This window comes from Cucurbita pepo, chromosome 1 (assembly GCF_057944985.1).
Source record: "Cucurbita pepo subsp. pepo isolate OVF chromosome 1, ASM5794498v1, whole genome shotgun sequence".
In the NCBI taxonomy this organism is placed as follows: domain Eukaryota; kingdom Viridiplantae; phylum Streptophyta; class Magnoliopsida; order Cucurbitales; family Cucurbitaceae; genus Cucurbita; species Cucurbita pepo.
In genome coordinates, this window is record NC_141798.1 from 5,590,645 (window position 1) to 5,617,994 (window position 27,350).

At 35.2% G+C, this 27,350-nt stretch overlaps 4 protein-coding genes and 1 non-coding gene across 14 annotated transcripts; 3 read left to right on the forward strand and 2 right to left on the reverse strand.

The window, feature by feature from the left end:
- Nucleotides 1-2,964: 2,964 nt before the first annotated feature.
- Nucleotides 2,965-6,172, reverse strand: LOC111806866 (cucumisin-like). The gene is made up of 9 exons (XM_087123762.1): nt 6,084-6,172; nt 5,877-5,971; nt 5,490-5,736; nt 4,670-5,284; nt 4,412-4,588; nt 4,090-4,128; nt 3,868-3,979; nt 3,574-3,787; nt 2,965-3,499 (listed from the first exon to the last, which is right to left on the reverse strand). The coding sequence occupies exons 1-9, from the start codon at nt 6,155-6,157 to the stop codon at nt 2,970-2,972; spliced, it is 2,103 nt and encodes a 700-aa protein (XP_086979888.1). The 5' UTR covers nt 6,158-6,172; the 3' UTR covers nt 2,965-2,969.
- A 1,475-nt stretch (nt 6,173-7,647) lies between these two features.
- On the forward strand, nt 7,648-12,971 carry LOC111800029 (uncharacterized). 6 transcript variants are annotated; one of them, XR_015421028.1, is made up of 9 exons: nt 7,648-8,258; nt 9,889-10,065; nt 10,195-10,344; nt 10,808-10,909; nt 11,000-11,070; nt 11,186-11,253; nt 11,576-11,682; nt 11,768-11,874; nt 12,492-12,710. XR_015421028.1 is itself a non-coding variant. In XM_023683607.2 (7 exons), the coding sequence occupies exons 1-7, from the start codon at nt 8,022-8,024 to the stop codon at nt 12,731-12,733; spliced, it is 1,047 nt and encodes a 348-aa protein (XP_023539375.1). In that variant the 5' UTR covers nt 7,648-8,021; the 3' UTR covers nt 12,734-12,971. The 6 variants fall into 6 exon arrangements, 2 of the variants coding, with proteins under 2 accessions (XP_023539375.1, XP_023539382.1); XR_002815952.2 differs by having other exon boundaries at nt 11,576-11,874; XR_002815955.2 differs by having other exon boundaries at nt 11,768-12,710.
- Nucleotides 12,972-13,791: 820 nt separating this feature from the next.
- LOC111807389 (protein DA1-related 2) lies at nt 13,792-17,724 on the reverse strand. 4 transcript variants are annotated; one of them, XM_023693139.2, is made up of 12 exons: nt 17,280-17,724; nt 16,910-17,079; nt 16,282-16,369; nt 16,063-16,177; nt 15,818-15,944; nt 15,608-15,691; nt 15,332-15,451; nt 15,038-15,250; nt 14,902-14,964; nt 14,688-14,803; nt 14,385-14,452; nt 13,792-14,294 (listed from the first exon to the last, which is right to left on the reverse strand). In XM_023693139.2, the coding sequence occupies exons 1-12, from the start codon at nt 17,323-17,325 to the stop codon at nt 13,954-13,956; spliced, it is 1,551 nt and encodes a 516-aa protein (XP_023548907.1). In that variant the 5' UTR covers nt 17,326-17,724; the 3' UTR covers nt 13,792-13,953. The 4 variants fall into 4 exon arrangements, with proteins under 4 accessions (XP_023548907.1, XP_023549295.1, XP_023549138.1 ...); XM_023693527.2 differs by having other exon boundaries at nt 14,385-14,443; nt 15,818-15,938; nt 16,910-17,055; nt 17,280-17,722; XM_023693370.2 differs by having other exon boundaries at nt 14,385-14,443; nt 15,818-15,938; nt 17,280-17,720.
- A 4,010-nt stretch (nt 17,725-21,734) lies between these two features.
- On the forward strand, nt 21,735-24,308 carry LOC111806059 (serine/threonine-protein phosphatase PP1 isozyme 4). 2 transcript variants are annotated; one of them, XM_023691417.2, is made up of 4 exons: nt 21,735-22,062; nt 22,730-23,289; nt 23,389-23,614; nt 23,690-23,811. In XM_023691417.2, the coding sequence occupies exons 1-3, from the start codon at nt 21,861-21,863 to the stop codon at nt 23,578-23,580; spliced, it is 954 nt and encodes a 317-aa protein (XP_023547185.1). In that variant the 5' UTR covers nt 21,735-21,860; the 3' UTR covers nt 23,581-23,614; nt 23,690-23,811. The 2 variants fall into 2 exon arrangements, with proteins under 2 accessions (XP_023547185.1, XP_023547178.1); XM_023691410.2 differs by lacking the exon at nt 23,690-23,811 and adding an exon at nt 24,003-24,308 and having other exon boundaries at nt 21,736-22,062.
- A 1,187-nt stretch (nt 24,309-25,495) lies between these two features.
- TRNAV-CAC (transfer RNA valine (anticodon CAC)) lies at nt 25,496-25,569 on the forward strand. Its single transcript has one exon. It is a non-coding gene; the product is annotated as a tRNA-Val (tRNA).
- The last annotated feature ends 1,781 nt before the right edge of the window (nt 25,570-27,350 follow it).

Below are 27,350 nucleotides of genomic sequence, written 5' to 3' on the forward strand. Positions count from 1 at the left end.
ATCTGAAAGCATGTTGTTGGTAGCCAGAGAAGAAGAGAGACATAGCGAATTTCGTAAGCCGATGTTTGACTGCGAGCAGGTGAATACCCTTAAACAACACCCAATAGGATTGCTACCGTGCTTGAATGTTCCTAAGTGAAAATGGGAGGCAACATGTATGGATTTTATATCGAGTTTGCCAGAGACCAAGCAAGGTTTTAACGTGAACGGGGTAGTTAGGGATAGACCAACCAAGATAGCTCACTCCATTTCGGGGAGACCACATATCGAGTAGATTGATGGACGCAGTTATATGCCAGAGAGATAGTATACCTGCATGGAGCGTTAGTTCGTACTGTGTCAGTTTGGAACACCAGGTTCACCTCGCAATTTTAAAGTCTTCAAAAAGGCGCTGGAAAAGCGACTAAGATTTCCACATCTTTCCACCTCCAGACAAATGGACAGACTGAAAGATTGAATAAGATCCTAAATGATATGTTGCAAGCCTATGTCATGGATTTCTCTGGTTGCTGGACCAACATCTACCTCTTAGAATTTGTCGGCAACAACATAGGCAACCATTCAAATGGCCCAATTTGAGACATTTTATGAGCATAGGTGCCAGACGCTGTTATTTTGGGGAGAGATAGGCACGCAACAATGACTGAAACTACTCACCGCACATAACCAATAGAAGAGCTATGCATATTCGCACCAATAGAAGAGCTATGCATATTCGCATAGTAGAGACCTTGAGTTCCAAGTGGGGTCATGTTTTTCTTGAAAGTGGCACCTATTAAAGGGATGTTAAGATTTGGGAATAAGGGCAAGTTATAGTATAGCTTACCACCGGACTTTGCTGTTGTGCACAATGTGTTTCACATATCCATGTTGAAAGTACACGCCAGACTCTACTCATGCGATAGGACATGAAACATTTTTCTTTTGAAAGATTTGACTTACGAGAAGAAACCTGTCAAAATTTTAGGTAGTGACACTAGGCACTTGGACAACCAAGTGATTCCCTTGGTAAAAGTGTCATTGTGTAACAAACGTTATAAAGAAGCAACCTGGAAACGAGAAGAAGGTGCGAGAGGTGCCTGTCCCGAACTCTTTCTAGAGATATTCCATGGATTAAGTGTTGTAGTTCACTTGAATAGCAGTTGCTAACATTCAATTTTATTTAGAGATGAACACAATTTAGAGGACGATGACAGACAATCCAAAATGAAAGTGATGGGAAGCAAAGAACAGTCTCCCAGCTCCCCACACTTTCATTTCCTTTATTCAAGCTTTAAATAAACAGGGGCCCAAACTAAGGTTTAAGATTATTATTGGGTGAATTAAAACAATACTATAGGGCTCCTAACTTCACGAACACCATTGCTCCACACCAAAGATGCAGAAACTGTTGTGGGATCGGTTGCGGACAGCCATCCTTGGACACCCAGCGTGAATGATTTGGTATCTCCAATGCCATGGAATGTCAAAGCAGGAGGATCCACTTTGAATTGGACGTTGAGTCCTGGAGGAGAATAAACCGTAGCTCTGTATGTGGACACTGTAGCTTCAACGTTTGTGAGTGTTCTTGGGAAGAATACACGGAGGGTTGTTTCATCACATATTCAACTTTTAGTTTTAAAACTTTTGTAATATTTTTTTCAACTGTAAATAAAAAATTTAAAAATCCCTACTTTTTTTTCCCCACGACATCTCTCTTTAAATTATATTTGTCTATGAAAATTTCTAATGGTTTCATACAAAATTATTTCCAAAATTTTAAATTGCTCTTTTTTCTTTTCTTTTTTTTTTTTTTTTCATTTGTAGAAGTCTTATAATTAAAACGATATTTTGGCTTTTTGTGTTTCCAAATTTGAAAAGATGAGTATTGTTTGATAAAAGACAAACCAACTAAAAATTCAGAATTTAAAAAACGTTTTTACAGAGAAATAGTTGTTTAAGAAACACACGACATCGTACTGTGTCACCAAAAGCTACACGGAATTAATCCCACCACTTATTTTAAAATTATATTGTTTTTTTTTTTTTTTTAACATAAATTTTAAATTTAAAATGAGGATTGTATGTCTTAAAATTACTTCTCTAATAGGACAAAACTTCCATTATTGATTGGAATCCATTCACGTGGTGGCTAATCCTACGTGTCACAATTTTCAATTTTAACCTACTATTTTTTAATTAAATTAAAAGTTTAAAATTATAATGTGAGAATGTTTCACACTTAAAAAGGGCCGTTTCACAATTAATTTATTTTTTATTTTCATCCTCACAATACTGTTTAATTATAGATGATAAGTTCAGAAATACATTTCATAATTTAAAATACCTAACTTTTCTTTTATTTAATAATTTTTTTTTATTTTATAATATATATTTTCGTATAATTAAATTCATTTATTTTCAACTAATCCATTTAAAATTGAGAATTTAAAATAATGATGGGAGAAAAATATCTCGAAGTGATAATATCAAAGATTATGTTTAAAAAAAAAAATAGAAAAAAGTAGGTAATTTTAGAATATAAACGTGTAAAATGTTATTGTTTAAATGGAAAGGGAAAAAAGGACAAGTGGACAAGTGGCACCATATTATTGGGTCAATGGGGCTACAAAAGCTAGACGCAGGAACTAGCACCCAAGTCTTAATTTTAAGACTACCATGCTTTTGAGTTCTAAATAATCATTGAATTAATTCCATGGTTACTAAGGTTGGATGATGAAGTCCCACGTCCGCATCCGCTAATTTAGGGAATGATCATGTGTTCATAAGTGAGTAATACTAACTTCATTGGTTCGAGGCCTTTTGGGAAACACAAAACAAAGCCATGCGAACTTATGCTCAAACTGGACAATATCATACCATTGTGGAGAGTCGTGTTTCTCTAACAAGTAATAATATGTTTCATTTCATACCCGATTTTAAAAATTCATTTGAACTTTAGAAACATCTCTTCTCAAGGTTCAATTGATCTAAGGTTTGTTAATAACATAGACTATAATAGGACTTCTTACATCATGCATACCATCACTCCAAACCAGAGAAGCCGACACTATGGCTTGGCTCACCGTTCCTTGAACGGTTAACCTGAAAGATTTGGTCTCTCCAATTCCATTGAATGAAAGAACGGCAGGATCCACTGTGATCCTCAAGCTTGGTGGGGCAAAAACCGTAGCAGTATATATGGATGCTCTTAGTTCAACGTTTGTGAGAGTTCTAGTAAAGAATTGAATGATGGATTCTGAAGGAGTTGTGGAAAGTGCAAAAGAAGGATAGTTTAGATCCCAAACTCTTCCAGTGTTGGTGGATGTACAAGCACTGCTGTCGTGGGTAATAAGTCGAACCATGGCAGTGGTGTAACCTTGGCCACACAACATATCAATGTAGTCGCTTTCACTTGCATTGTAAACCAACCCTGGATTTATTGCCTTGAGTGGGTTGACATGGCCTGCACCATATGCAAACTCTGCTTGTGTATTGAGTTTGGAATTCATGGTAAAAGCTGCAGATTATTGAATCATTAGGAGTGAGTGAAAAGTTTTGGAATTTCATCACATGAATCATTTGTTATTTTACCTGTTGTCATGAGAGCTGATTTTATGGCCGCAGGAGACCACGTAGGATGAAATGTTTTCACGTACACAGCCATTGCTGTGGCATGTGGACAAGACATCGACGTTCCTGAGATTATGTTATAAACCACACTCCTCGAATCCCCTACAACTCCAGAAACAGGGGCGATTGGAGACCATGCTGCTAGAATTTCAACTCCCGGTGCAGTCAGATCTGGCTGCATCGAAACGTATAATGATTTTAACAACCAACCCCAGAAATTTTCATTCAACAACAAATTAGCAAGCTAAATTTAACCTTGAGGATGTCGAGGGTTACAAGATTGGGCCCCCTGGAGGAGAAGGAGACAACAGAAGGAGCAGAGGCATCCTTCACTGCGTTACTCTGTAAAATGGTTGCAGTCGATTCTCTGTGGATCAAAAGATTTAATTTTTTAAGTCAGTGATCTAAAATAATTAAATGGCTTCATTATTATTTGAAGGTTTGATTTTAGTTGAAGAGAATGTGCATTGAACATACGTAGGTGAAGAGAGTTGAATGTCATTGGCGGCTGCAATGCGGAGATAGGTAGTGTTGGAAAGAGGGATAGTGAAAGAGATAAAAATAGATGAATGCTGCCATGCCTTATTATTGTCTACTGACTCAATGCTTAGAGGCTTACACAATTCAAGTATTTATAGCTTATACACTGGACCAGAAATAGTAAATCATCGAAATCTAGAAAGAATTTAAATCTACTAACAATCTCCTAAAAATCTCATAGTTTGAATATTTGAATCATATCTCTACTGCTCTGAATCATATATTCATTTTGAATCATATCTTCATTTTGAATCACATCTCAACACAGGTAGCAGGTAAGGGATAAGAGCTAGCGTAATCCTTCTCGCGGGTGCCTTGCATTATAATCCCCACTGCGCCTGTGAAGGATGGCATTGTTGCAGCCCTCAATAGGGAGTCGCAAACAAGGATTTTTCCCCTCACCAAGCTGAGGTCTACAGAGTTTTCGACGCAAAATCTGTTGTTTCAATGAAAAAATTAATGATTTATGAAGTGATTATATTATGCTAATAAAAGGGAATAAAATGAGGGTAATTACCTGGAGGTGGAGGCATTGAAACCTCTGGCTTTGTTGGGAGCATCTCCACCATGGATCATAGGATATTGTTTTTCTAGAAGATCGAATGTATTGATTGCAACTCCCTGATGGAGAGTTCCATTTCCAAATTGCACATTTGACACGAACTTTCTATCCATAGTGCTTGCAGCCACAGAGAGAGACCATGGAGAGACGTTTGAGGTGGTGAAGTAATTGGGACCTCTGTTTCCGGCTGAATTGGAGGTCAATATTCCATGTTTCATGGCGTGGAAAGCTCCAATGGCAATTGAATCATTGAAGTAAGATTTGGGTTTACTCCCTCCAACTGAAAGAGATATGATATCGACACCGTCTGCGATTGCATCGTCGAATGCCGCAAGAATATCGGCGTCGTAGCACCCATCAGACCAACATATCTTATACACAGCAATGCGCGCAGAAGGAACCCCGCCCCTCGCCGTGCCAAAGCCTAGACCGTATAGACTTGCCTTTCTCACGAGACCGCCGGCCACTATGGACGCTGTGTGTGTGCCATGGCCTTTTGAATCTCTTGGGTTTACAACTTCTCCTTTGGGAAGGTTCTCGCTACGATATGCTCGAGCTCCAATGATTTTTCTATTACATACAACCATTTTCTAATTACCCTTTCGCTAAATCACAAAATACATACAACCATTCTCTAATTACCCTTTGGCTAAATCACAAAATGACTACAAAAAAATATCTATGCTTTGATGTTCCAAAACCATTAAAATTCAAAATTAATAATTTTCAATTCATACAATTATTAGTTCATATTATAATTCAATTGGGTATTCACCTGTTGCATTGAAAGTCAGGTGAGATCTGGCATGTGCCCTTCCATTCTTTTGGTGGAGGGTCGACACCTTCGTCATTGAAACTGGGGGACTCCGGCCAAATTCCGGTGTCTAGTACTCCAACAACTATGTTGCTTTCAACTTGGTTTACCCGAGGAACCCTTTGTGTAAAACCCATGAAATCCCATGATCTTGTTGTATGGACATGTTTCTTTTCATTTGGAAACACAGAGACCACACCCTCCTCCACTAAAATAATAATCTTAGTAATTTGGAAAATAACGTTTGACAACTAAAATTATTTTAAAACATCTTCTAATAGATAAAATCACTCATAATGATACTCTAGCTAGGACGAATTAAAATGCGTTGAGTTGAATATTACATACGAGCAATCTTCTGAGCTTCTTCTTTAGTGAGTCTTACTGCAAATCCATTGAAGCTTCTCTTGTAGCTATAGAGCAAATGTTTCGGGGAGAAGGAGCTAAAAAAACAGCATATCAAAACTTAAGTAATCTAGTTCAACTTATTAATACATTACACTATCGATCTAATGTTTGTAATTTTGAAATTTTAGATACAGACTTAATACGAACCTACCAACAACTTGTTCCAACATTGTCCTATGATGCAAAGAAGTAGAGCTGATATCTTCTGGTTTGCTCCCCATGTACACAATATAAGTCTACACAAACAATAAAATTAAAAAGAACACACAAGAAAACAAAACAAAAATATATCTCAAGGAGTCGAAAACAAACTGAATATGTCTTACCTTCCGACCATCACTGTCCGAATGAGAGCTAGAAACCAGCAGACAACTGAAAAGATTAAGGAAGATGAAGTTGAAGACTAGAGAAGACTTTCTTCTTGCCATTGCCATATTAAAAGAAACAAATATATATGATAGCTTAGGCTAAGATATTAAAGGCCCTCTTATACAAACTTTGGTTTCTTTTTTTTTATTACAAAGTTGATAGCTTAATAATAATTTATTAAGCACGTAGCTCGTGAAGGGATTAAAAAACATAAAGAGAGAAGAAAAAAAAAATAATAAAATAAATAAATAAAACACGATGGATTCAAAATCCAAAACTTGGTTATTTAATTCATTAATTATTTACGGATTGAATATTATTTATTATTTTGGGGAGTTGACCCCTTAATTAAATTTAATTAATGCAAGTTGTATTACCATAGATCCATAATCGAGATCATTATTATGAATCAAATTAATATATATATATATATATATATATATATATATATATATATATATATATATATATGTGGCTATTTATATTATTATTATGTGATAACTTGAACTATATGAATGAAAAATGAGATCTTTGAATGAAAGTATAATAGTTAAAAAAGGTTTAAAATTTGATAGTTACTATTTCTATAAAAAAAAAACAAAAAAAAAAATTTCTTTTCAATTTTTTAATTATAATAACTCTCAAGTTAAGCGTGGTTAATTTGAAACAATCTTATATTAGGTGATCTCCTAAAAAATTTTATAGAAAAAATGTAAGTAAGGACAAAACATAGTTAAATAATCATGTTAGTTGTGAGGATGATATTCGCTCTTAGAAATACTTTAAAACAATTAGGTAAAGTGGTCGGTCTCAATTTTTTTTTTTTTTTTTTCATTTCATGGAACGTTTATTATATATTAAAAAGAAATTAAGAGTATAATAGATTGTTTTTATGGGTGGAAAATAAAATAGCATGGGAATTAATTAAGAGAGAGATTATACTCTGTGTTGCCTTTTTTGAGCTTGTATTCTAATGATAAAAGATATTAAAAAAAAATAGAAAGTGGAAGAATAAAACATTTTATATCCTTTCTAGTTTCAAATGGTTTTCTTTTTTTTTTTTTTTTTCTTTTTTTTTTTTAAATTAAGAGAAAGATAACTTAGGCATTTTATTTAAAAAGAAATCAAAGAAAATTGAAATTCGTTTATTTAATTATTAATGTGATGAACACAAAATTAATGGAGCTCCACCCGTACGCTATCTTTCTCACCGTTACCACCTACAAGAATATTCCAAAACAAACGAATCACATATTCCAAGCAGAGCATATATCGACTGCACCCGATTGTATTTTAACACTATTACAACCAGAAATAATAAAGTGGATTGGGGAATTCAATGAATCATGAGGTCGGTGACCAAAACAATTTCGTTTTGGGACTCTCATTCTGGACATAAACGACGTCGTATCTACCGCCTTCTTCATCTTCTTCCTTTCTCTGTAGATTCTTCTTTCAATTTATTTAACGCAGAGTTTTTAAGCAATGAGGTTCAAAGCCTAGAACAAACAAGGGGGAGGTTTTTTTTTTTTTTTTTTTTTTTTGTCTTATTCGCTGTCTGCGACTTCCAGTTGTTGGTAGTGGTTCAAGTACTCTGATCTTTCTCTCTTCTGTTCTTTGATTACAAATCCTGTTCTCTGCTTTTGACGATCTTAACCGGATTTGAGATTTTTGTTAAGAGAGGAGAGGGGTAAAGAAGGATAGGTTTAATTTGACATGCAAACGGAGGCGAGGGTTAGTGTGATGATGGAAGGAGGGCAGAGAGCTCTCAGCTCTGGTCATGGAGGAGTGGTTTCTGTCGAGGGAGGTGCCAGAAATTTCGCTCCCAAAAAGCAACAGTCGCTTCAGCAATCGCAGATTGGGACGGTGTCGCAGCTTCTCTCTGGAGGCGTTGCTGGTGCTTTTAGTAAGACCTGCACAGCACCACTCGCACGACTTACAATTCTCTTTCAGGTTCCTTTACTTTGTTTTCTATCTACTAATCTTGCTGCTTTTGCTTCGTGAATGTCAGTGATGAACTTAATTTCCTAATTGCTATCCTATCGACGCTTTAGTTGTAGGCTTGGTTCGCTCTGTTCTCTTTTTTTGTAACGTGGGTTACTTTCGGTTTGAAGTTAGGCTTTTGGAAATGGAAATTCTGGATAATCACTGTTCTCTTTTTATCCCTCTCCAGTTTTTCCCTCTTTCGCAAAACGTTTTCCTGAAGCTAGATAGCTTCGGAATACAGTTTTTGGGTTCTATACTGGAGTAATATTGACGACTTTTGCATTATAACCAAGTAAGGTGAGAAATATATACTTTGGTAACACAGGTCGAAGATTTCATTTCCAAGCAATGATGTTTTATGATGTGAATAGGAATGTATGATTACAATTGAATGCATTTATTGAATTCTTTTGCATATGAATTATCGACCGTTTTCTATCTGATTTTCAAATTCTTTATCTATTTAGGTGCTTTAGTTTATGCTTTATTATTTCCTTCTTCTTTGGCACCATTCAGGAAGTTGATTGAGAAGCTGTAGTATTTTAATTTGATTCTTATTAGGAGATCAAGGATCATGTTTTCGGGTTTTTTTTTTTATTATTTTTATTTTTCTGATATTCAACATCCGGTGGGTTTTCAAAAGGAAAATGTTTCTCAAATACTTATTGGTCCCTTTATTGAATCCAAAGGCAAATCTCTTATGGGTTAATGCTGTTAAAGCTATTCAGAATTGTGGTTGGAGAGGAGTAAGCTATAACAGCCCAAGCCTCACCGCTAACCGATATTGCCCTCTTTGGGTTTTTCCTTCAAGGGATTCCCCTCAAGATTTTAAAACGTGTCTACTAGCGAGAGGTTTCCACACCCTTATAAGGAATTTTTCTTACCATTGTGAGATCCTACATTGGTTGGAAAGAGAACAAAACATTCCTTATAAAGGTGTGGAAAGCTTTCCCTAACTGACGCATTTTTAAAACCTTGAGGGGAAGCCCTTGAAGGGAGACTCAAAGAGAGGACAACATTTGCTAGGGGTGGGCTTGGGCGGTTACATAAGCCAACATCTTTCTTGGTTTGACAGATATGAATCAGCACATATAAAGTCATCTTCTTGGTGTTGTCTCTCAAAAACTTTTGCTGAATTGTCTGTACAGGATATGTGCCTTAATTGCATGCTTTATCTCTTTTGATTGCTTTCCTATTCGCTTCACTCCTCAATGAAGTTTGTATCTTTGAGCATTAGTCTCTTTTCATTTTCTTAAAGAATGTCAAATATTTTATAAAGTTTTTCTCTTTCAACACATTTCAGACTATTAAAGAAATGATATGTTAAGAAAAGAAAATGAGAATATTTTTTTAATGCAAATATCATAATTAAAAACATAAAAAGGCAGGATGTTGTAGTAACATGTCCTTAATTGTGCCTGTGCCCTGATTTCTTAAAAAATGGTATTTGGCCTGTCAATTTTGCTATGTTCCATGTCTCTGTTGGTATTTTGGGCTGAAGACTTCCTGTGTGATGTATAATGAGTTTGTATGACCTTTGCTATATCATTCGTTATTGATGGATTTATAACTGTCATGTTTCTTGTTATCATCACAGGTGCAAGGGATGCACTCTGATGCTGCATTGCTGAAGAAAGCCAGTATATGGCATGAGGCTTCACGAATTGTTCATGAGGAAGGAATAAGAGCTTTCTGGAAAGGAAATCTTGTTACAATTGCTCATCGTCTGCCTTATTCCTCTATTAATTTCTATGCATATGAACACTTCAAAAAGGTTTTGTATTTTTTTTTTTAATTTTATGAATAAACACCATCGTAGAGTTTTATATCTGGGGATAATTTATTTTTGTATTTCTTACTTTTAGTTGCCTTGATCTTAATTGATTGCTTGTATGTTATGTAGTTACTTCACATGGTCCCAGGTCTTGAACATCGTAGGGATCGCATGAGTGCAGACCTTTTAGTTCACTTCCTGGGTGGTGGCTTGGCAGGAATTACAGCAGCATCAACTACATATCCATTAGATCTTGTAAGGACTCGCCTTGCTGCTCAGGTGAGATCTTGTTGTTGCCAACTTCTTGTAAACAGTTGACTGTTCACTTAACTTGACTGCCTTGTATGTTAGTTGTTTAGCTCCTTGGGTGTGGGCTGTTTTCTGTATGCCCATGGGTTCTTTGTATTCTTTTAATTTATGCTTTATAGCTTGTTTTCTCATCCAAAAAATTGGAAAAAACTTGACTTCCTCGGTGGTTAACCTTGGGAAGTGATTTTGATGGTTATTAGACTGATCTTAAAATTCATAGGCTTGGCAGTGAGTGGTCTTTCCATTTCGTCTTATTAGACACTAGATAGGCTCAGTTGGGATAGCATTGGTGGTCTTTGTATATTCCTTTCTGGTTTTTCTTGATTTATTCATCTTTTATTAAAGCGTCTTTTCAGTTGGTTGACACAATTTTGAACCATGGTTAGCATTGGCACTTGTTTTTGCATTAACTTTATAGATTTATGGTTTGTAGACAAAAGTGGTCTATTACAAAGGTATTTGGCATACTCTGGGAACAATTTGTAGAGATGAGGGTTTTCTAGGTCTTTACAAGGGACTTGGAGCGACAATACTGGTATGCATTTTATTACTTTCCGAGTTGTTATATTAGGAGCACAAACCATGTTTTGAAAATATAGCTCACCATTTCTGTCTTTCGGAGCAGGGTGTTGGTCCCAACATAGCTATCAGTTTTTCAGTTTATGAAAGCTTGAGGTCTTTCTGGCAGTCTCGTAGGTAAGGATTTTCAAATGAGTTCATCGAATAAATTTTGGATTTGATGCAAACTGTTTGGAGTTGTCTACATGTGCTTCCTCATGTAGTCCTAAAAACTGTATTAAATATATTTCAGGCCTCATGATTCTACGATTTTGGTTAGCCTGACCTGTGGCAGTCTATCAGGCATTGCATCCTCTACAGGTGAGTGATCTCTGATGGGTTAATTTTCAGAGAGATTCTATTTCTATGGGGTTCAAATATGCTTTGTATCTATCTTAGTATTTCACGGATATAAGTGGTTTCTTGAATCTGAAAATTTTTCTCGCTGGAAATCCCTGCCCTTCATTTTTAATATTTCTTTTTACGTGCTGCATTACCATCAACTAACCTACAATTGTGATGCTAGTCATAACTCTGGAACTAATTAAGTTTTAATTCAACCGCTTTCATTGTTTTGTTGGTGAAAATGTCAGTGCAAAAAAGAGGTTAATACATAGCACTGTCTGCCATGCTTTTGATGCAGAGAAACAGGCTGTGGTGCAGGTTCTGCACCAAAGTATTTAACCAGACTGACCCTAGAGACAGAGACCAGACTGGAGTTATATTTTGTTTCGCATTATGAAAATTTTAGTAAGGAAGTTGATTAAAAAAATTCATATTACCAACTTAATTTTGTTTTATCACTCATAAAAATGTTGCGTAAGATTGGTTTTAGAAGCAGTCTCCCCAAGCATTGTGGTGGGGATTAATGGAGCTTGGCACGATTAATCATATACATATACTAGAATATCATTTTCAGGTGTGAGAGGTGCCCCATCTGAGGTATGCTTCTCACTTGGGCTCCCTTTTACATTTGTTAAATGGATCTGTCAATCCTTGAAGTCTCAGTAGTTCATCGTGTGTCTCTTTGAGGACTTTGTCATGGTCTATTAGTATGTGTATGAGGCTAGACCAGTTCTGACTGTGCTTGAGTTATCTTGTGGAAACTTAGTGCTGATGCAAACGTGCAGCATCATTGTGCATTTTGCTTGATTTCTATTTAAACCAACGTGGTTGACTCTTGTTTAGTGCTCTGTGCATAGGACTGTTTGTTTGAAGTATAAAAATTAAAATTGAGCATATCGAAACGATAAAACTACTGAGCTACAGAGATTAAAATAGTTTTCAACCTTTTGTTTTGTATTAAAACGTTTAAAGATGGGTGAGTTAGAATTGTAGTTCCTTCAACAACTTGGGGAATTTCTAAGTACCTGTGGCTTTCATGTTTGCATACCCCAATGTGCTTTCCAGCTGCTTTTCTCTGTCGTGTGATATTTGGTGAAGAAGCAGTTTGCCCCTACTGATGTCTAATCCTTTCATGTGAAGTGAAATGGAAGGTCGTCTCTATCTGATTAACTGTACAGCTCAGTTTATATTATGTTACCTGCTACAATTTGCAGCGACCTTCCCCTTGGATCTGGTGAGGAGGCGAAAGCAGTTGGAAGGAGCTGGTGGGCGAGCTCGGGTATATACCACAGGGCTTCTGGGTGTATTCAAGCACATATTGAGGACAGAAGGGTTCAGCGGTTTCTACCGAGGGATTCTACCTGAATACTATAAGGTTGTACCTGGAGTGGGCATTTGCTTCATGACGTACGAGACGCTGAAGAGCCTATTAGCAGATACAAATGCCAGATTATGAAGAGGAGTTGTGGATGGAAATGGAATTTTGTGGCAAATAAGAAAGAAAAGGCGAATTTGTTGGATGGAGGGAACCCTCAATAGTTTTGTACTTGGGATTGTAAGATATAACATTTTTCCATGTATAGATATAACAGGGTTTTTCCTTTTTCCTTTTTGTTTGAAAAATCCAGGCATTGGCACAATGGGAGGGGAGGTAGTTTTGACCTTGAAGATGAGCAAATTATTTGGATTGACCATTTCTTTCTCTCATTTACTGTGCTTTACCTGACTGGGTAGTGAATACCCATGTGTTTGCTTGCAGGAAAGATTTATCTTGTTCAGTCATTCAGATTTATATTTATTTGGTCATTAATGTTTAAAAGGTCACTAGTAAGTTTTTAATCTCTTGATTTGTACTAGTGACCTATTGCTTTTATAAAAGGATAAGTGAAAAAGTAAAAGTATTAAAATAAACAAATGGAAGCTGTATTTAAAGTTTTAAGCTTTTTTTATAATTAGAATAATAAGTACAGAAGTTGACTAAAATAGTTGTTTTTTTTTTATTAAAATAAAATTTTAAAAATTCCAAAAGCATTTAAATGGTAAAATAGAATCAAAACAAAAATATTCAGCTACAATTACTTCTATACCCATCAAAGTTAAAAACGTCTAAAGTATTCCAAAGGCGAAAAACTTACTTTTAATCACATTAACTCGATTACATATGAACCCTCACATCTAATATGACATTAAAAATAATAATATAAAGAAAAATTCATATAAGCCTTCCCATAAATATTGAACATGTTGATTTAGTTCTTAAATTTAAAAAAAAAAAAATGCAAATTAGTTCCTGAATAAAGTTTTAATCGATATCCATATTTAAACCAAATATATAGATATTCATATGTTTCAGGTTTTGGGTTTCCTTCGTTCATCTCCATTACTTTTGCTCCTTTTGGTTATTTGTTTTGTTTTCCCAAAGATGAGAGAAACAGTAGGAAGAACAGCAGCTACATTGTTGAGCAAAGAAGGCAAGAAGGGGGAGGGAAAGCAGGCAACAAAAGAAAAGGAAAGTTAGGAAGAAGAAGAAATACATGTTATTCCAAATGAGACTCCTTTTGAACCTGACCTGATGCTGTCTTAAACCAGAGCCAAAAGAAGCTGCAGTTCCACATCAATCTGGTAACAAAAACAATGTCTCCCCACATCAAACTAACCACAAACACATGTTTTTTATTACACTGGGAAACTTCCTGTCATGCTAATATGGTCCAGTGTCCGACGCAGCCCATATTTATTCACAGCTGCATTAGCAGCTCTGAAACCTTCCCCATAAGCTGCCGAGGCATCGTTCGCTATTTGGTGCATGAAAAATTCACCCAGTTTGTTTTCGGCCGAAGATTTACCGCCTTTCTTTGATGATGAAGAGTAGTAGGACGAGGAAGAAGAAGAAGATGAGGATGCAGTGGATGTCGAAGGTCCCGATTTAGACCCCGGCATTACTTCGGATTCAAGCCACATGTAGGAAAGCACTTGACAGATACCTTCTTCTACCTCCGGGTTAAGGTTGCGATATCCTACCATAATTTCAAGTAGTATCAGTTTTCGAGGTAAGCACACGGATCAAGATCCGAAAAAAGTGGAAAGGGAAGAAGATGGAGCTTTACCTTTTAGCCGTAACCAGCCGTGCATCAACTCATGAGCAAGAATAGCCCCTGTTAGTAATCTGTGAAAGCTAAAAGTATAAAAATGGTGGACGATGTAAACTCGACAGAAGATTGTGTTACAGAAGAGCGAGATATGCTCGAGTATTAGAAAATATAATCATTTAACCATTGATCTTCTTAGAAAGCTCAAACACCATGAAGTTTAAAAGTAGTTCCAACTTCCATTTGTTTCCATTTTAGACATAATCATACAAACCTTAGAATCTTCAATAAATTTGAAAGTATAAAATCAAGAATGCCTACCTTGGAAGACCATAAAGAACAAGAATGGCTGTAACTTCGCATCTACGAGTCAGCTTCTGCAGTTGAGTTCTCATTCCGATGAGTCGATGCCCTCCGATTCTTGGCCTCTTGAGAATCTGAACATGATTAACGAGAACAAGTTCAATACCTATAAAAACCCTGATCGCTACTCTACAATTTTGGAAAAAAAAAAAACAACTCTAAGAAAACATACACTGGTGACAGTCTGCTCTTCAGAAAGACATAAACCTCGAGTCTCAGGCATGTGATGGAAGCCCTGTAAAGAAAAGGTGCTGATCAGAGGAATTTCTACACAGGTCAGAAGGAAGGCATAAAAGATAGTTTATTACATGCTTCTCCCCAACAATAGCTTCATTGAGTGCCTGTCTTTCAACCAGAAGCATGGGAATTTGCTGATCTATTCTCATGTTCATCCCTTCGTAATAGTCTCGAATGGAGTGGTAGAGTGGTTGGCAGTCTCCCGTGTCCATGATAGCAGACTCCATGCATTCTAGGCATAGGCTCCGTCCATCTCCCAAAGAAATGTATCTTGCATTCCAAGACTGTAAAACCATGTGGAATTGTAGTTAGCAGTAGAGGGAGAAGCCTCAACCTCATGCAAGCTCAATTGTTTTCATTGATACCTCCAAACGTTCACAGCTACAACAACGGGCTGTGTTGTCATGTTCATGGGATGGACAATACTTCTGAGACCAAAAAGGATGACATCTATACTCGATCAAACCGGCTCGATTTGTAGGGATCTGAAATTTGAGAATGGAAGAATCAAATTCTTCATACTAGCTAATGAGAGATACCAATGAGGTCTAACAAATGTGTTGATGTTCCTCACAATCCACCAGTAACATAACATGATAATAGGAAGTAATGTCCGATGAAGACAACAATGAAATTCTTACAAATTGGTGGCAGACTTCACACTTTGGATGTGTCAACTCTTTGAAACAAGACTTGTGATATGGATCTTTCCCTGACAACGAAAACTTGAATCCACAGAAAAGAGAACTTGAATGAGTGGGAAAAGGAAACAGAGTGGGAAGCATAACCAGGAGAAGAAAAATCACAGCTAGGATCTTGTGATCAAAGGAAGGGTAGGGATATTAGAATACCTCATGCTCGGTAATGGGATAACCGCAAGAACGACAACAAAAGCACCCAGGATGGAAGTAGGTGCCCATGCATCCCAAATAATTGCCATAGCTGATTGCACGCTTGCAGCCACCACAATATCTGCGACTTCGAGACATGATTACGCATATATCGATTAAACCATTTTTATGAACTAATCCCAGAATCCGATGCTTGAAAGGGAATTTGTTGAGTAGTTAAGTTGAAGTCTAACATAACATTATACCTAATGTCACCGGGATGGAACTGAGGAGGTGCAACAGAAGGATATGGAGATAAATTCATCTTGTCCTGCATTTCTCTAGCAATTGCTTCATCATTTTCTGTACGCCAACGATGCCCTGATGAACGAAAAGAAGAACAAATCAATCTTAATGAGTTCTTTTAGAGAGAAGAGTGATAGAGTGAAACATTTAAAATCCAAGTGCAGTTTAGGAGATCATACGATTTCGTCTTTTCAAATCTTCAGCTAAAGAGAGTGCAATTGCACGGTCTAGTTCTTCTTTCTCCTTATGAGCTTTGGAAGGATCTTCCTGTTTAAATAACAATTCAATAAAAAAGACCGTATTGAATGAAATAAATTCTTCCCCAACATCATTCAAATGAAAACATTTGCTTATTAGCCCTGTTTTACACCATGATGGGCTTGCTTAAACATGCTCCCTTGGCTATTTACAATACAATCACAGAAGGAAAATCAGTGTTCAAAGATAGTTAAAGTACCAAGTGGTTTAGAAACTGAATGAACATACCACTGATTGATCAATAATCAACTTGGTTTGTGTTCAAGTCCGTACAAACCAAATAAAACATTATTGAACCGACATAATCAACTACAATAACTTTAATTCTCTCCAAAAAGGAAAAAAGAAAAAGGGGGTTTCAAGTACTTCCAATAAGCTATATGAGTAAAGAGCAAACGAACTATTATCCCAAACCACTCAGAAGAGTGAAAAAGTCAACTAACATCAACCTGTTACATCAACCCTCATTACAAAAGTTGAATAGTTAAAAGATAAGCTAACCAAAGAAGATCAAACTGAAGAAGGGGGAAAAGGAAAACAGAAGTTCACCGATGATCTCGCCGGAGCTCGCCAGAGCACGTTCTCTTGATCACCAAGATGCTGATGTGGATGACGGCTGCCCCCGCCGCTGCCTCCCCTGTTGCCTCCTGACCGGAAAATTTTGCTCAACCATTTCATCCACCCGGATTTTTTGTCTGCGTAAGAGGAAGAAGAATCCCCTGTTCGTCAACAAAGACGACACCCAAGAAGAAGAAGAAGAAGAAGAAGAAGTCGATAAGGAAAAATCCGAACAGAAGAAAAAGAACCCAACATCCCCAAATGCTGCGGATTCATTTTAGCACAAACGGAAAATCAAAACGAAGGGTAAGGGAGATTGTAATTAGTTGATAAAGAAAAACGAGGACAAGGGTAGAGATACCAGAAATGCAAGGCTGAGACAGATGATTGACACCAGAGGGAGGCATGGAAACCGATAAAGAAATTTGGATCGTATATCAATCGGTGGAATATGGCCCGGACGATAAGGGGATGTGAAGTCCAAAAGGAGGCAGAAAGAGAGAAGGGGAAAGAAGGGGTTGGAAGAAAAGGGGTTGAAGAACAATGAATTGGGCATCGTTAAAAGCAGTAGAGAGAAAGAGGGAGGGAGGGAAAGAAGAGAATCTGTAAGAGGGAAAGGAAGTGATGAGAGATTCTTGGCTTGGGAAAGCAATGAAGAGAAAAGTAGGAAGGGAATCTGCTGAGGCGGAGATCAATAAAGCAACGGTGGAAGAAGGGCTCAGAATCATCAAATGAGCATAAAAGCCATCTTTTAGGAAGTGTCGGAGGCTAAGTTTTTTACAGAAAGAGCCCAAGTTTTTTCCCATCCCATTTCTTCCTTCCATTCCCTGTTTCCCTTAAACAGCTTCAATTGATTTGTGTTTTACAATGGCCTAAACTAAAACTCCCGCCGTGAGCACAGGGAACTCGTTGACATGCTATCAGGATATTCCTCCATTTTTTTTTTTTCCTTTTCTTTTCTTTTTCGGTTAAATTGTCAAAAAATACTTAAACTCTTCATCTTTCTAATCCCACGCTCTCAAAACTGTTCAAATGCTTATTTTGAAAAACAAAATAAAATAAAATGTGTGCTATATAATGAATATAGCGTCCAATCCAACCGTTTTCTTTGTGATCTATTTCAAAAGTGTATTGTTTTGTCAATGGTTTAAAAGTAATCTCTTTTTCTTTCAAAAAAAAAAAAATAAAGAAATATTATCTTTTAAACAAGATACAATGAAGACGCATACTTCCTTTTCAACGTTTGATACATAATCAAGTGATGTATTTTTTATTTTACAAGTTTTACAACATTCTTAAACGTGTTTTTCTTTTTAAACCACAAACCATGAATAAATATATTTTGAAAAAAAAACTCACCTCAAAAAATACTAAAAATATTGATTTTTTTTTTTTTCTTTCTTTCTAAAATGTCTTTTCCAGGACAAGCAATGAATTGGAAATGTTTATTTATTTGATAGGAAACATATAATTATCAATAAACAAAAAAACAAAAAAAATTATAAGATTTGCATGGCATGTAAAGAAGCTTCTGTGTCACTTTCAGGCACAATATTCAGGAATTGGTACTTCTAGGAACCCTAAAAACCATCTTTTTTTTGCTTTGTCTCTGCATCCCCATCTGGCATCTGCCACATTCAAACAAACATACCTTTTTTCTCTCTCAAATTCTCGAGAAAAAGCAAAAAAAGATGGAAACTTTGATTAAACAAACAAATGGGTTTGCTTAATTCTGGTGAACAATCAAAAAAGCTGAACAATTAACACATAAATAAAATAAAAAGTTAGTTATAAAGCTGTGTCTTTTAATTTGTCTCATGGTTTAAGGGTTCAAGTTCCAATTTATTGGTCGGCAACAGCTTGAAAGTCTCTATCCAAAGTGGTTTATTTAATAAATTTAGAGCCTATATTTTAGATAAAGGGTTTTTTTTTTTTTTTTTTTCAAAAAAAACTCTGGGGAATATAGCTATAGTAAAAAAAAAAATCAATAAACACTTTCTCTAAGCCCTAATAAAAACAAATCAAAACCATTTTTTGAAGTCACCTTATAACGGGGTTCACGATTCATACTTGACACTTAATAACTTCGACATTCTCGTGCTTATTTAGGATAGGGTGCTTATTAAACCAATGCGAGTAATTTTAGGATGTTTTATTTTCACTAAAAAAATTATGCAAAATCATCTAACATAGAATTGTTCTAATTTTAAAAAACAATCCCAAAAAATTATGCTTTATTTCCAATGACTTTACAGACTAGGATATCTATTTATGTATATGGCAGTATTCCCTCTAACATAAACAACACAGAGAATCCACTTTAATCATCAAATTATTTAAAATTATAATTATATGCTTCACCACATGCATCTATTCTTCTTTTGTACATTTTTACCTTATTTAATCCAATTTATCTGATACAAAGAAAAAGAGAGAGATATACTTTGTTTATATTGGACGGGTTTCCCAACTTTCAAGTTAATTGTAAATAGTTTTTTTTTTTATCCAAAATACATCTTTAATTAATTTTTTTATAGTTAAAATTAGTATTATAACATAATTAACGGGCCAGTGTTTAATTGCAAGAAATCAATGTCGAACAAACTTTAAAAAAAATGAATGGCAAACATGACGAATACTAAGAAATTAAAAAAAAAAAAAAAAATACAATTATTTTATCATAAAAAACATTATAAAAGACAGGATAAAAGTGAAACTTGGTCAAAGAAAAAAAAAAAAAAAAAAAAAGCATTTGATATTTGATTCTAGTGCTTTTGGGTTTTATTTTTATTTCTTATGAGATTAATAGGCCGGTGAAAAAAAGTATCTAGCCGTTTTGAAAGACATGTTTTAAATACTCTTAAAAAAAAATTCTTTCAAAAAATACAATTGAATTTTGAAATTATTCCAAAAAAAAAAATGTTAAAAAATTATACAGAAATTAATGTGCTAACTGTCTAGATGAGATGTTGATTTTTTTTTTATTATTATTTACCAGATTAGTTAATATTTATGTAACTATTTTTTACACATTAATTATCACATCAGGAATATTTTTTAATTTTTAACATATTGCTCCCTACATTAATTTCCAATATGAATAGTGTTTTCTAGAATAAATTTCAAAAACTAAAACTTTTCTAATTTTAAAATTAAAAAGTATTTTATAGAACTCAATCCAAACCATTTAATTTGCATTTTTAGTTTGTGTAAATATATTTTCTTCCGATCAAATTAAAGTCAAATAATATATATAGTGATTTATGTATATCTTAAGATATCCACCACAAAAATAATTAAATAATATATTATCGTCAACTCAAACATAACTAAAATGATTTATACGTATATTCGGAATCAAGAGGTTAGTCAAGATATCCACCACAAAAAACACAAAGAAAAAAAAATAATATACTATTGTCATCTCGAACCTAATTCGATGCATATATTCAAAACTAAAAGGTTAATTAAGATACCTATTACAAATTATTTACTTGAATATAACTCAAATTATTTAGATATTGGATTGAAATTAAGTTTTGATTTAATCCCTCCCGATTTTAATAATTTAGAAATTTAATTAGTTTAGGAATGTGGTCGGAAATAAAAGTAACTGGTGACTTCAATTTTAGGGCAAGAAAAAATGTGAATATTGTTTTAATTCATATATATATATATATATATATATATATATATATATATATATATATTTATTTATTAAAACTTTATATTAAATATTCCCTAATATATACCTTTATAATTTTTCATTATATTTTTAATATAAGATGAATATTTGAATACGTAGTAGTCCATCGCACTAAACAAAAACAAAGTTTGAGATCATCCAGCTCGATTTCGACAAGTAAAAAGTATAGCTTACAAAATTTATTTTTAATAATGTGATTAAAAAATATAATAAATTAACGAGTGGTTATAAAAAACGAAACAAGAATCGTGGATTATGGGTGGACGATAAAAACTAGTTGAATATATATAGAAGGAATATATGGTGCTAGAATAAATTCCAAATGGATGTTAATATATAAAGCCTGATGTAAAAATAATAATAATTAGGGAATAAAAATATATGTTTTAAAACATATTTACATGTTTTCTATATTTTTAAATCCAAATAAAAGTTGCAGTCACCTTATACAAATATTTGTTAGCACAAAGTCTATATTTGAATGGGTCAAGATAGAGAAAATTTTCATTTTTTTTTTTTTGTAATATTTTTTTTTTGTTTGATCTCCCATCATTCTTAAAATAGTACTTATTTTGTTTGGTAGGTCCATGTTATCATTAAAAGCTTAAAGATGTATGGAGGTATACAAAATGTTATGGTAACTGACGTGAAAAAGGATTGGAATCACAAACGATTCTTAAAAGATAAAGTAACCATTATCTCCTATCTTAGATTATTGAAGGAGATTTTAATGCAATCTTATTCGAGGAGAATAGTTTAATGAGACAAATAGAAGTATTTATTAAATGAACAAGTTTCGTGATATCATTAATGTCTATAAGTGATATTCATTATAAATTTTTTCTAATAGATATTAGTAGTTTCAATTCTTGCAATAAATTTTTTCTAATAGATATTAGTAGTTTCAATTCTTGCCCCTTCGATATTTTTATTTTTTAACAAAAATTTAAGGATATTTTTGTCTTTTTTCGGGGGAAAGGGTCAAAATTCAAAAGTTATAAACAATTATAACACAATGACGAGCTATTTTCAAAATTTGAATCGATAAGTTGGGTCATTTATAGGCTTTATTAAGAAATAGAATAAAAATATCAAAAAAAAGAAAACAGAAAAAAAGGAAAAAAAAGCCCCCTTCCTTGAATTCAATAAGATTTCTAGGTTTTCCTTTGAAGCTCTGACTGTGGAACAAAGGGGAAAAAGAGAACAGAAAAGGTTCGAATTCGTAGATTGAATAGAATGGCCTCGCAAGGGCAGGGAGGAATGGACCCTGCTTTATTGGACGACATTATCAGACGCCTCACCGAGGTCCGATTAGCGAGGCCAGGTAAACAGGTCCAGCTTTCCGAGAACGAGATCAAGCTTCTCTGTGCTTCCTCCAGAGAGATTTTCGTCCAACAACCCAATTTGCTCGAGCTGGAAGCACCCATTAAGATTTGCGGTGCGCTCTAATCTCCCCCTTCTGTTTTTTTTTTTTGTTTTTCTTCCCATCCAAGAATTGATTCTTCGTTGCATTGCATAATGTCTCTGACCCTTTTGTTTTTTAGGAGCAGTTGGATTAATGTGTTCGATTTCTTATCTAATTTACCGGAGATTTGGTCTTGGAACGATTATTTAGTCGTGTGAAATATGAGATATGTTTCATGGGTCGTATGATTTTTCCTTTTCTTTTTCTTTGTTGTTTCTTTTTTCTTAATTGTTCTGGATGCCGGTTTAAAGTTCGAATCTTTGACTAGACGATGAAGGGAGAATTGGGATACGTATTTGTTTTCTTTCTGAATGTTCTGTGATGTCGTATATAAGATGACGAAACTTTCGATTGGCCAGCCTCCTTGACGAGCATTGTTGATATGAAGCCTCCACGAATAAACTTGAAAGCTATTTTGATATTCAGACCCTCACAATATTAACTCGAAAACCCCAATATCAATTTGGTCCCAACCGACTCCTGAGGACGTCAGAATGCAATGAATAGCATGAGGATTCATATCATGGCTGAATTTTATTTTCTTGCATAAAGAATGGGTGATATTCAATTTGTAATGGCCTGAGGCATGTGGATTAGCCTTTCTGACTATATGCCTTTCATTTTTCTTTTGCATTTTCAGGTGATATTCATGGCCAGTTCACCGATTTATTAAGGCTTTTTGAATACGGGGGGTTTCCACCTAGTGCCAATTATTTGTTCCTTGGAGACTATGTTGATCGTGGCAAGCAGAGTCTAGAAACCATATGTCTTTTGCTTGCCTACAAGATCAAGTATCCTGAAAACTTTTTCCTTCTCAGAGGAAATCACGAATGTGCTTCTATCAATAGGATTTATGGGTTTTATGATGAATGTAAGCGGCGCTTTAATGTGAGACTATGGAAGGCATTTACTGACTGCTTTAACTGCCTCCCTGTAGCTGCTCTAATTGATGACAAAATATTATGTATGCATGGTGGTCTCTCCCCTGATTTGACAAACTTGGATCAAATAAGAAACTTGTCTCGTCCGACAGTCATTCCCGACACTGGCCTGCTTTGTGATTTGCTTTGGTCAGATCCCAGTAAAGAGGTCAAAGGTTGGGGAATGAATGATAGAGGAGTCTCATACACCTTTGGCCCTGATAAGTTGCAAGAGTTCTTAGCAACACATGACTTGGATCTTATCTGTCGTGCCCATCAGGTAGAATAAGCTAACATTTTTTTTTTTTTTTTCCCACCTCTCATGTTTCTCATTGATTTCTCTTCTCTATGTTCTGAGATAAATTTCTTGTTGGCTTAGGTTGTGGAGGATGGATATGAATTCTTTAACGAAAGACAACTTGTCACGATATTTTCGGCCCCCAACTACTGTGGTGAATTCGATAATGCCGGTGCACTAATGAGTGTTGATGAAGAATTGATGTGCTCTTTCCAGATTCTTAAACCATCTGAGAAAAAGGGTAATAAAATCATAATGCCTGCAAGAACGTGATGGCAGAATGCATTTTGTCCTGGTCTTAACTAAGGTAAACTTTTCCTATTGTTTCATTTGATAACTTCCTTGGGTACTCCATATCATGTACTGGTATATTACTTTACAGGCATCAATGAATTTTTACATACACGTCTTTGCGTACGTGTGCATGCCAGAATTTTCTATCTGAATCTATGCCATTTAAGAACACAATAGGCGTAATCCAAGTATATTCTATCATTTTTTTTCCTCGTGCTTTGCATTATTCTGGTTTGGATGGGAGGGCTTTCTTGTTTGGTTTGGTGAAGGCTCTGCTCTGCACATTTTTGTTGGCCCTTTTGTTTGGTTTGCTGGACGTATTGAATTAAGCTGGTTGTTTGAGCTGTCTGTGTAAGCAGCTTGGGAACTTGAAAGATATAATGCATGAAGTTTACACGCAGGCCTCTTTACCTTACCTGTTCAACTGAGGGAACTGACTGCAAATAAAGTTGCTCAGCTTCTAAACTTTCTGCAATTCAAGGAGGATAGATATATGTATGCTGAGAGTTGGGGCCTATCCTGAAATTGGACAAAGATGTTTATGAGTGAAGGGGACAGGCCAAATGCTTTGGATGGATCAAATTCTTCTGTTTCATTTTATCGTTTCATATTTTTCTTTTATGTCTGTCTATATCTGGAGTATGATTGTAGAATATAGCACTAAGATTTTTCATCTATCTAAGAAACCTTAGAGTTCTCTTGGTTTATTGATCACTCACTCTATATTGCTCCCTACTTCTGATTTTCTTTTCGAGCTATGACTCTACACTTCAATTCGAGAAATTGAATGTTGTTGGTATTTGTGGTTCTCACTTTTATTCATAACCGTTGGATGCATGAGAGAAAAAATAAAACGTTAGATCTACTATGATCTAAAGGTGTAGCGAACGCTCCCAATAACTTTCCGAAGTTGCTCCAGATTTGGATGTTGATAATATTTTGATGAGGGGTGGTTTTACAGGATTTGTATTTGAGAATGTTTGCTTTTAAAGATAGGAAATAGATTTTGGTATTATATTTTAAGAAATTATGTTAAATATTGAATTTGGTTTATATGGTTCTACAAATTTTACAAGATCTCTATTTGAGAATGTTTGCTGATCCTCCCCATCCACGCGCCTCAATGCCTCCTTTACACCTTCAATTCCGCCACCGCCGTTGACGAACACCGCCATCACCTGCCACCGTAATGTGTCTATCAATGGCAGGTCCTGAATCGGACGGTCCGAAATTATTATCGGCACACACCTAAGCCTCAAAGCCTCCCCAATCCCTGAAACATCACCGCCGCCGCCGCGTATTCGAACAAACAGAAGTTTTGTCACCAGCCTCTCCTCGTAACTCGACGGCGGCTCCGACTCTATCAGAAATTCAGGATTCTCAATCAACTCCTTCATCAAAGACAGACCCCACACCCACCCATACCCGATAAAACCCAACACACACTCTCTCTCCGTCGACTCACTTGCCGGCGTCGGAAGCCAACCAAGAACCGGCGGTAACGTAATACCCTGGTGAGGAATAAGGAGTTGGGCACGGAGAGTGCGGATCAAACGCGCAAGAGGGCGCGCAGAGAGATGGGGTAAGAAGGGGATGAAGAACAAGTGGGCCTCGTGGGATTGTGAGTAGCGTAGTGGCTGCTGAGATGCGATTGGTAGAAAAAGCGTTTCACCGGGCGAAGGAAAGAAAACTTTTTTTAATATATATATATAATAAAAAAAAATGTGTTATTAAATTCTTATATTTGAATTCATGCACCATTCAAAATTTGATTATTGTTTTCAAATTCTTTTATTTCAGTTTATATATTTAAAAAAAAAAACACCAAAAACAACGAAAAAATAATATATATAATCTGTACTTATAAAAATAATAAAATCATTGTAATATGTAGGTCTGGGTGGTGTAGTTGGTTATCACGCTAGTCTCACACACTAGATGTCCCCGGTTCGAACCCGGGCTCAGACATATGTATACTTTTTTTGGTTTTCACTTATTTTTTTCAATTTCCTCAATTTAAATTGTTATCAAGAATACTTACTATTTAAAGATTTCATCTCAGTGTCATAGTTAAACTAAAAGAAGATTCTTAATTATTTTTTTCATCTCAGTGTCATAGTTAAACTAAAAGAAGATTCTTAATTATTTTTTCAAAAAATAATCTACAATTATTAGCCAGATGGAGCCAGGATCTTATGACGGTATAATAATTTAGATGGGGCCAGGGTCCTGTACATTCGGCCTACCGCGTGTTTTTCGTGCAAGCGAATCTCAGCCGCTCAAGAGTTGAGCATTCGTCGAGGCTTATGCTACCACTCGATTAATGTCCGTACGGGAATGATTGAATGCCTATCCGATCTTCCTCTGGGACCGACCTTACCTAATCATTTGATTGATTAATCATTAAAAATAGGGCCCAATTTTTTTTATTGAGCTGGCCCATAATTTGAGGCCCATAATTGAGGAGCGTCTACAGCCCGAAACTCGTGGCTTTACAAGCCCTATCCATTAATTCACCACTAACTTTATTTCCTTTTTTTTTTCTCGATTTTTAAAATACCACTAATTTTATCGGCTGAGATTCCATCCTACGTTGTTATGGAATTCTTTTCTTTTTGGTCTTCTGCCACGTTCAAGCCTCTTTCTTTCCTTTTAATTAAATATAAAATACGAAACTGAAGATTTTAACTCCACAATATTTTTGGATGCTTAAACTTTTAAATTTTTTTAATAAATATTATTTAACAAAAACATATTGGTTTATCTAAAATAGTCTTTATAAAAGTGTATGAAGTATGAAGTAAAACTGTTGTAGTCTATACGACTTATACGACTCTTTCAACTATACAATATAAGGAGCTTTTTGTTCATACGAATTTTTTCTTTGAAAATAAAAACTAACTTGATAAATATAAGAATGAGTTTATTGAATAGAATAAAATACTTTTATCTAGATAATTTTGAGTTGATTTTAAACGAAATTTAAAGAAAAGATAGTTATATTAATACAGTTAATGAATTTTCTCATTATATATAAAATAATTCAAAATTATATAGTTGGTTGCATACTTTGACGTCACCCTTAAATTATTGATTGCAAGGTGTGTTTTGATATTTATGATTTTGTGAAATCAAAATGGAGGATGTTGATAAGGAGTGATGTGATATTGAGGTTCATAGCTTCCACTAGGTTTCGAGTCCACGTACTAGTTTGGATTTCATAAATTATTCAATTCACTTAATAGAAAGATGCACTTTCAATTTCATACTAACTAATTTTCCAATTTAAAAAAATACTGCTTTAATCAATTTTCAAATGAAAACTCGTAAACATCACAATAACTTTTTTAAAATTTAAAATTAATATTGTGACATTTACAGTCTCAGCAATTGTTACAAATAGACAGGACCCCACATGGCAACCAACTCAGGCTGACGGGCAGGGGACCACAGATGACGTGTGTAGGTACTCAAAAGGGGTCTGGTTTAATGATTGGACTTCGAGCACATTTTCAACACGTGGAAGGGTGAGAACCTGCCACGTCACAGCCCAAAACGTAGCCTATGAAAGTTGGAGAAAAAAGAAAGGGGCTTTAAAACGTCGTCCTTCCAGAAACTTCCTGGTAACTCCTGGCTAGAAATCGTCCAGGGATCTGATGGCTCAGATATTGCCACATGTCAAAGTGTCACGTAAGCATCCAACGTGGCACTCCCCATTCCCCTGAAAATGATACGTTGCCCTTTTTTTA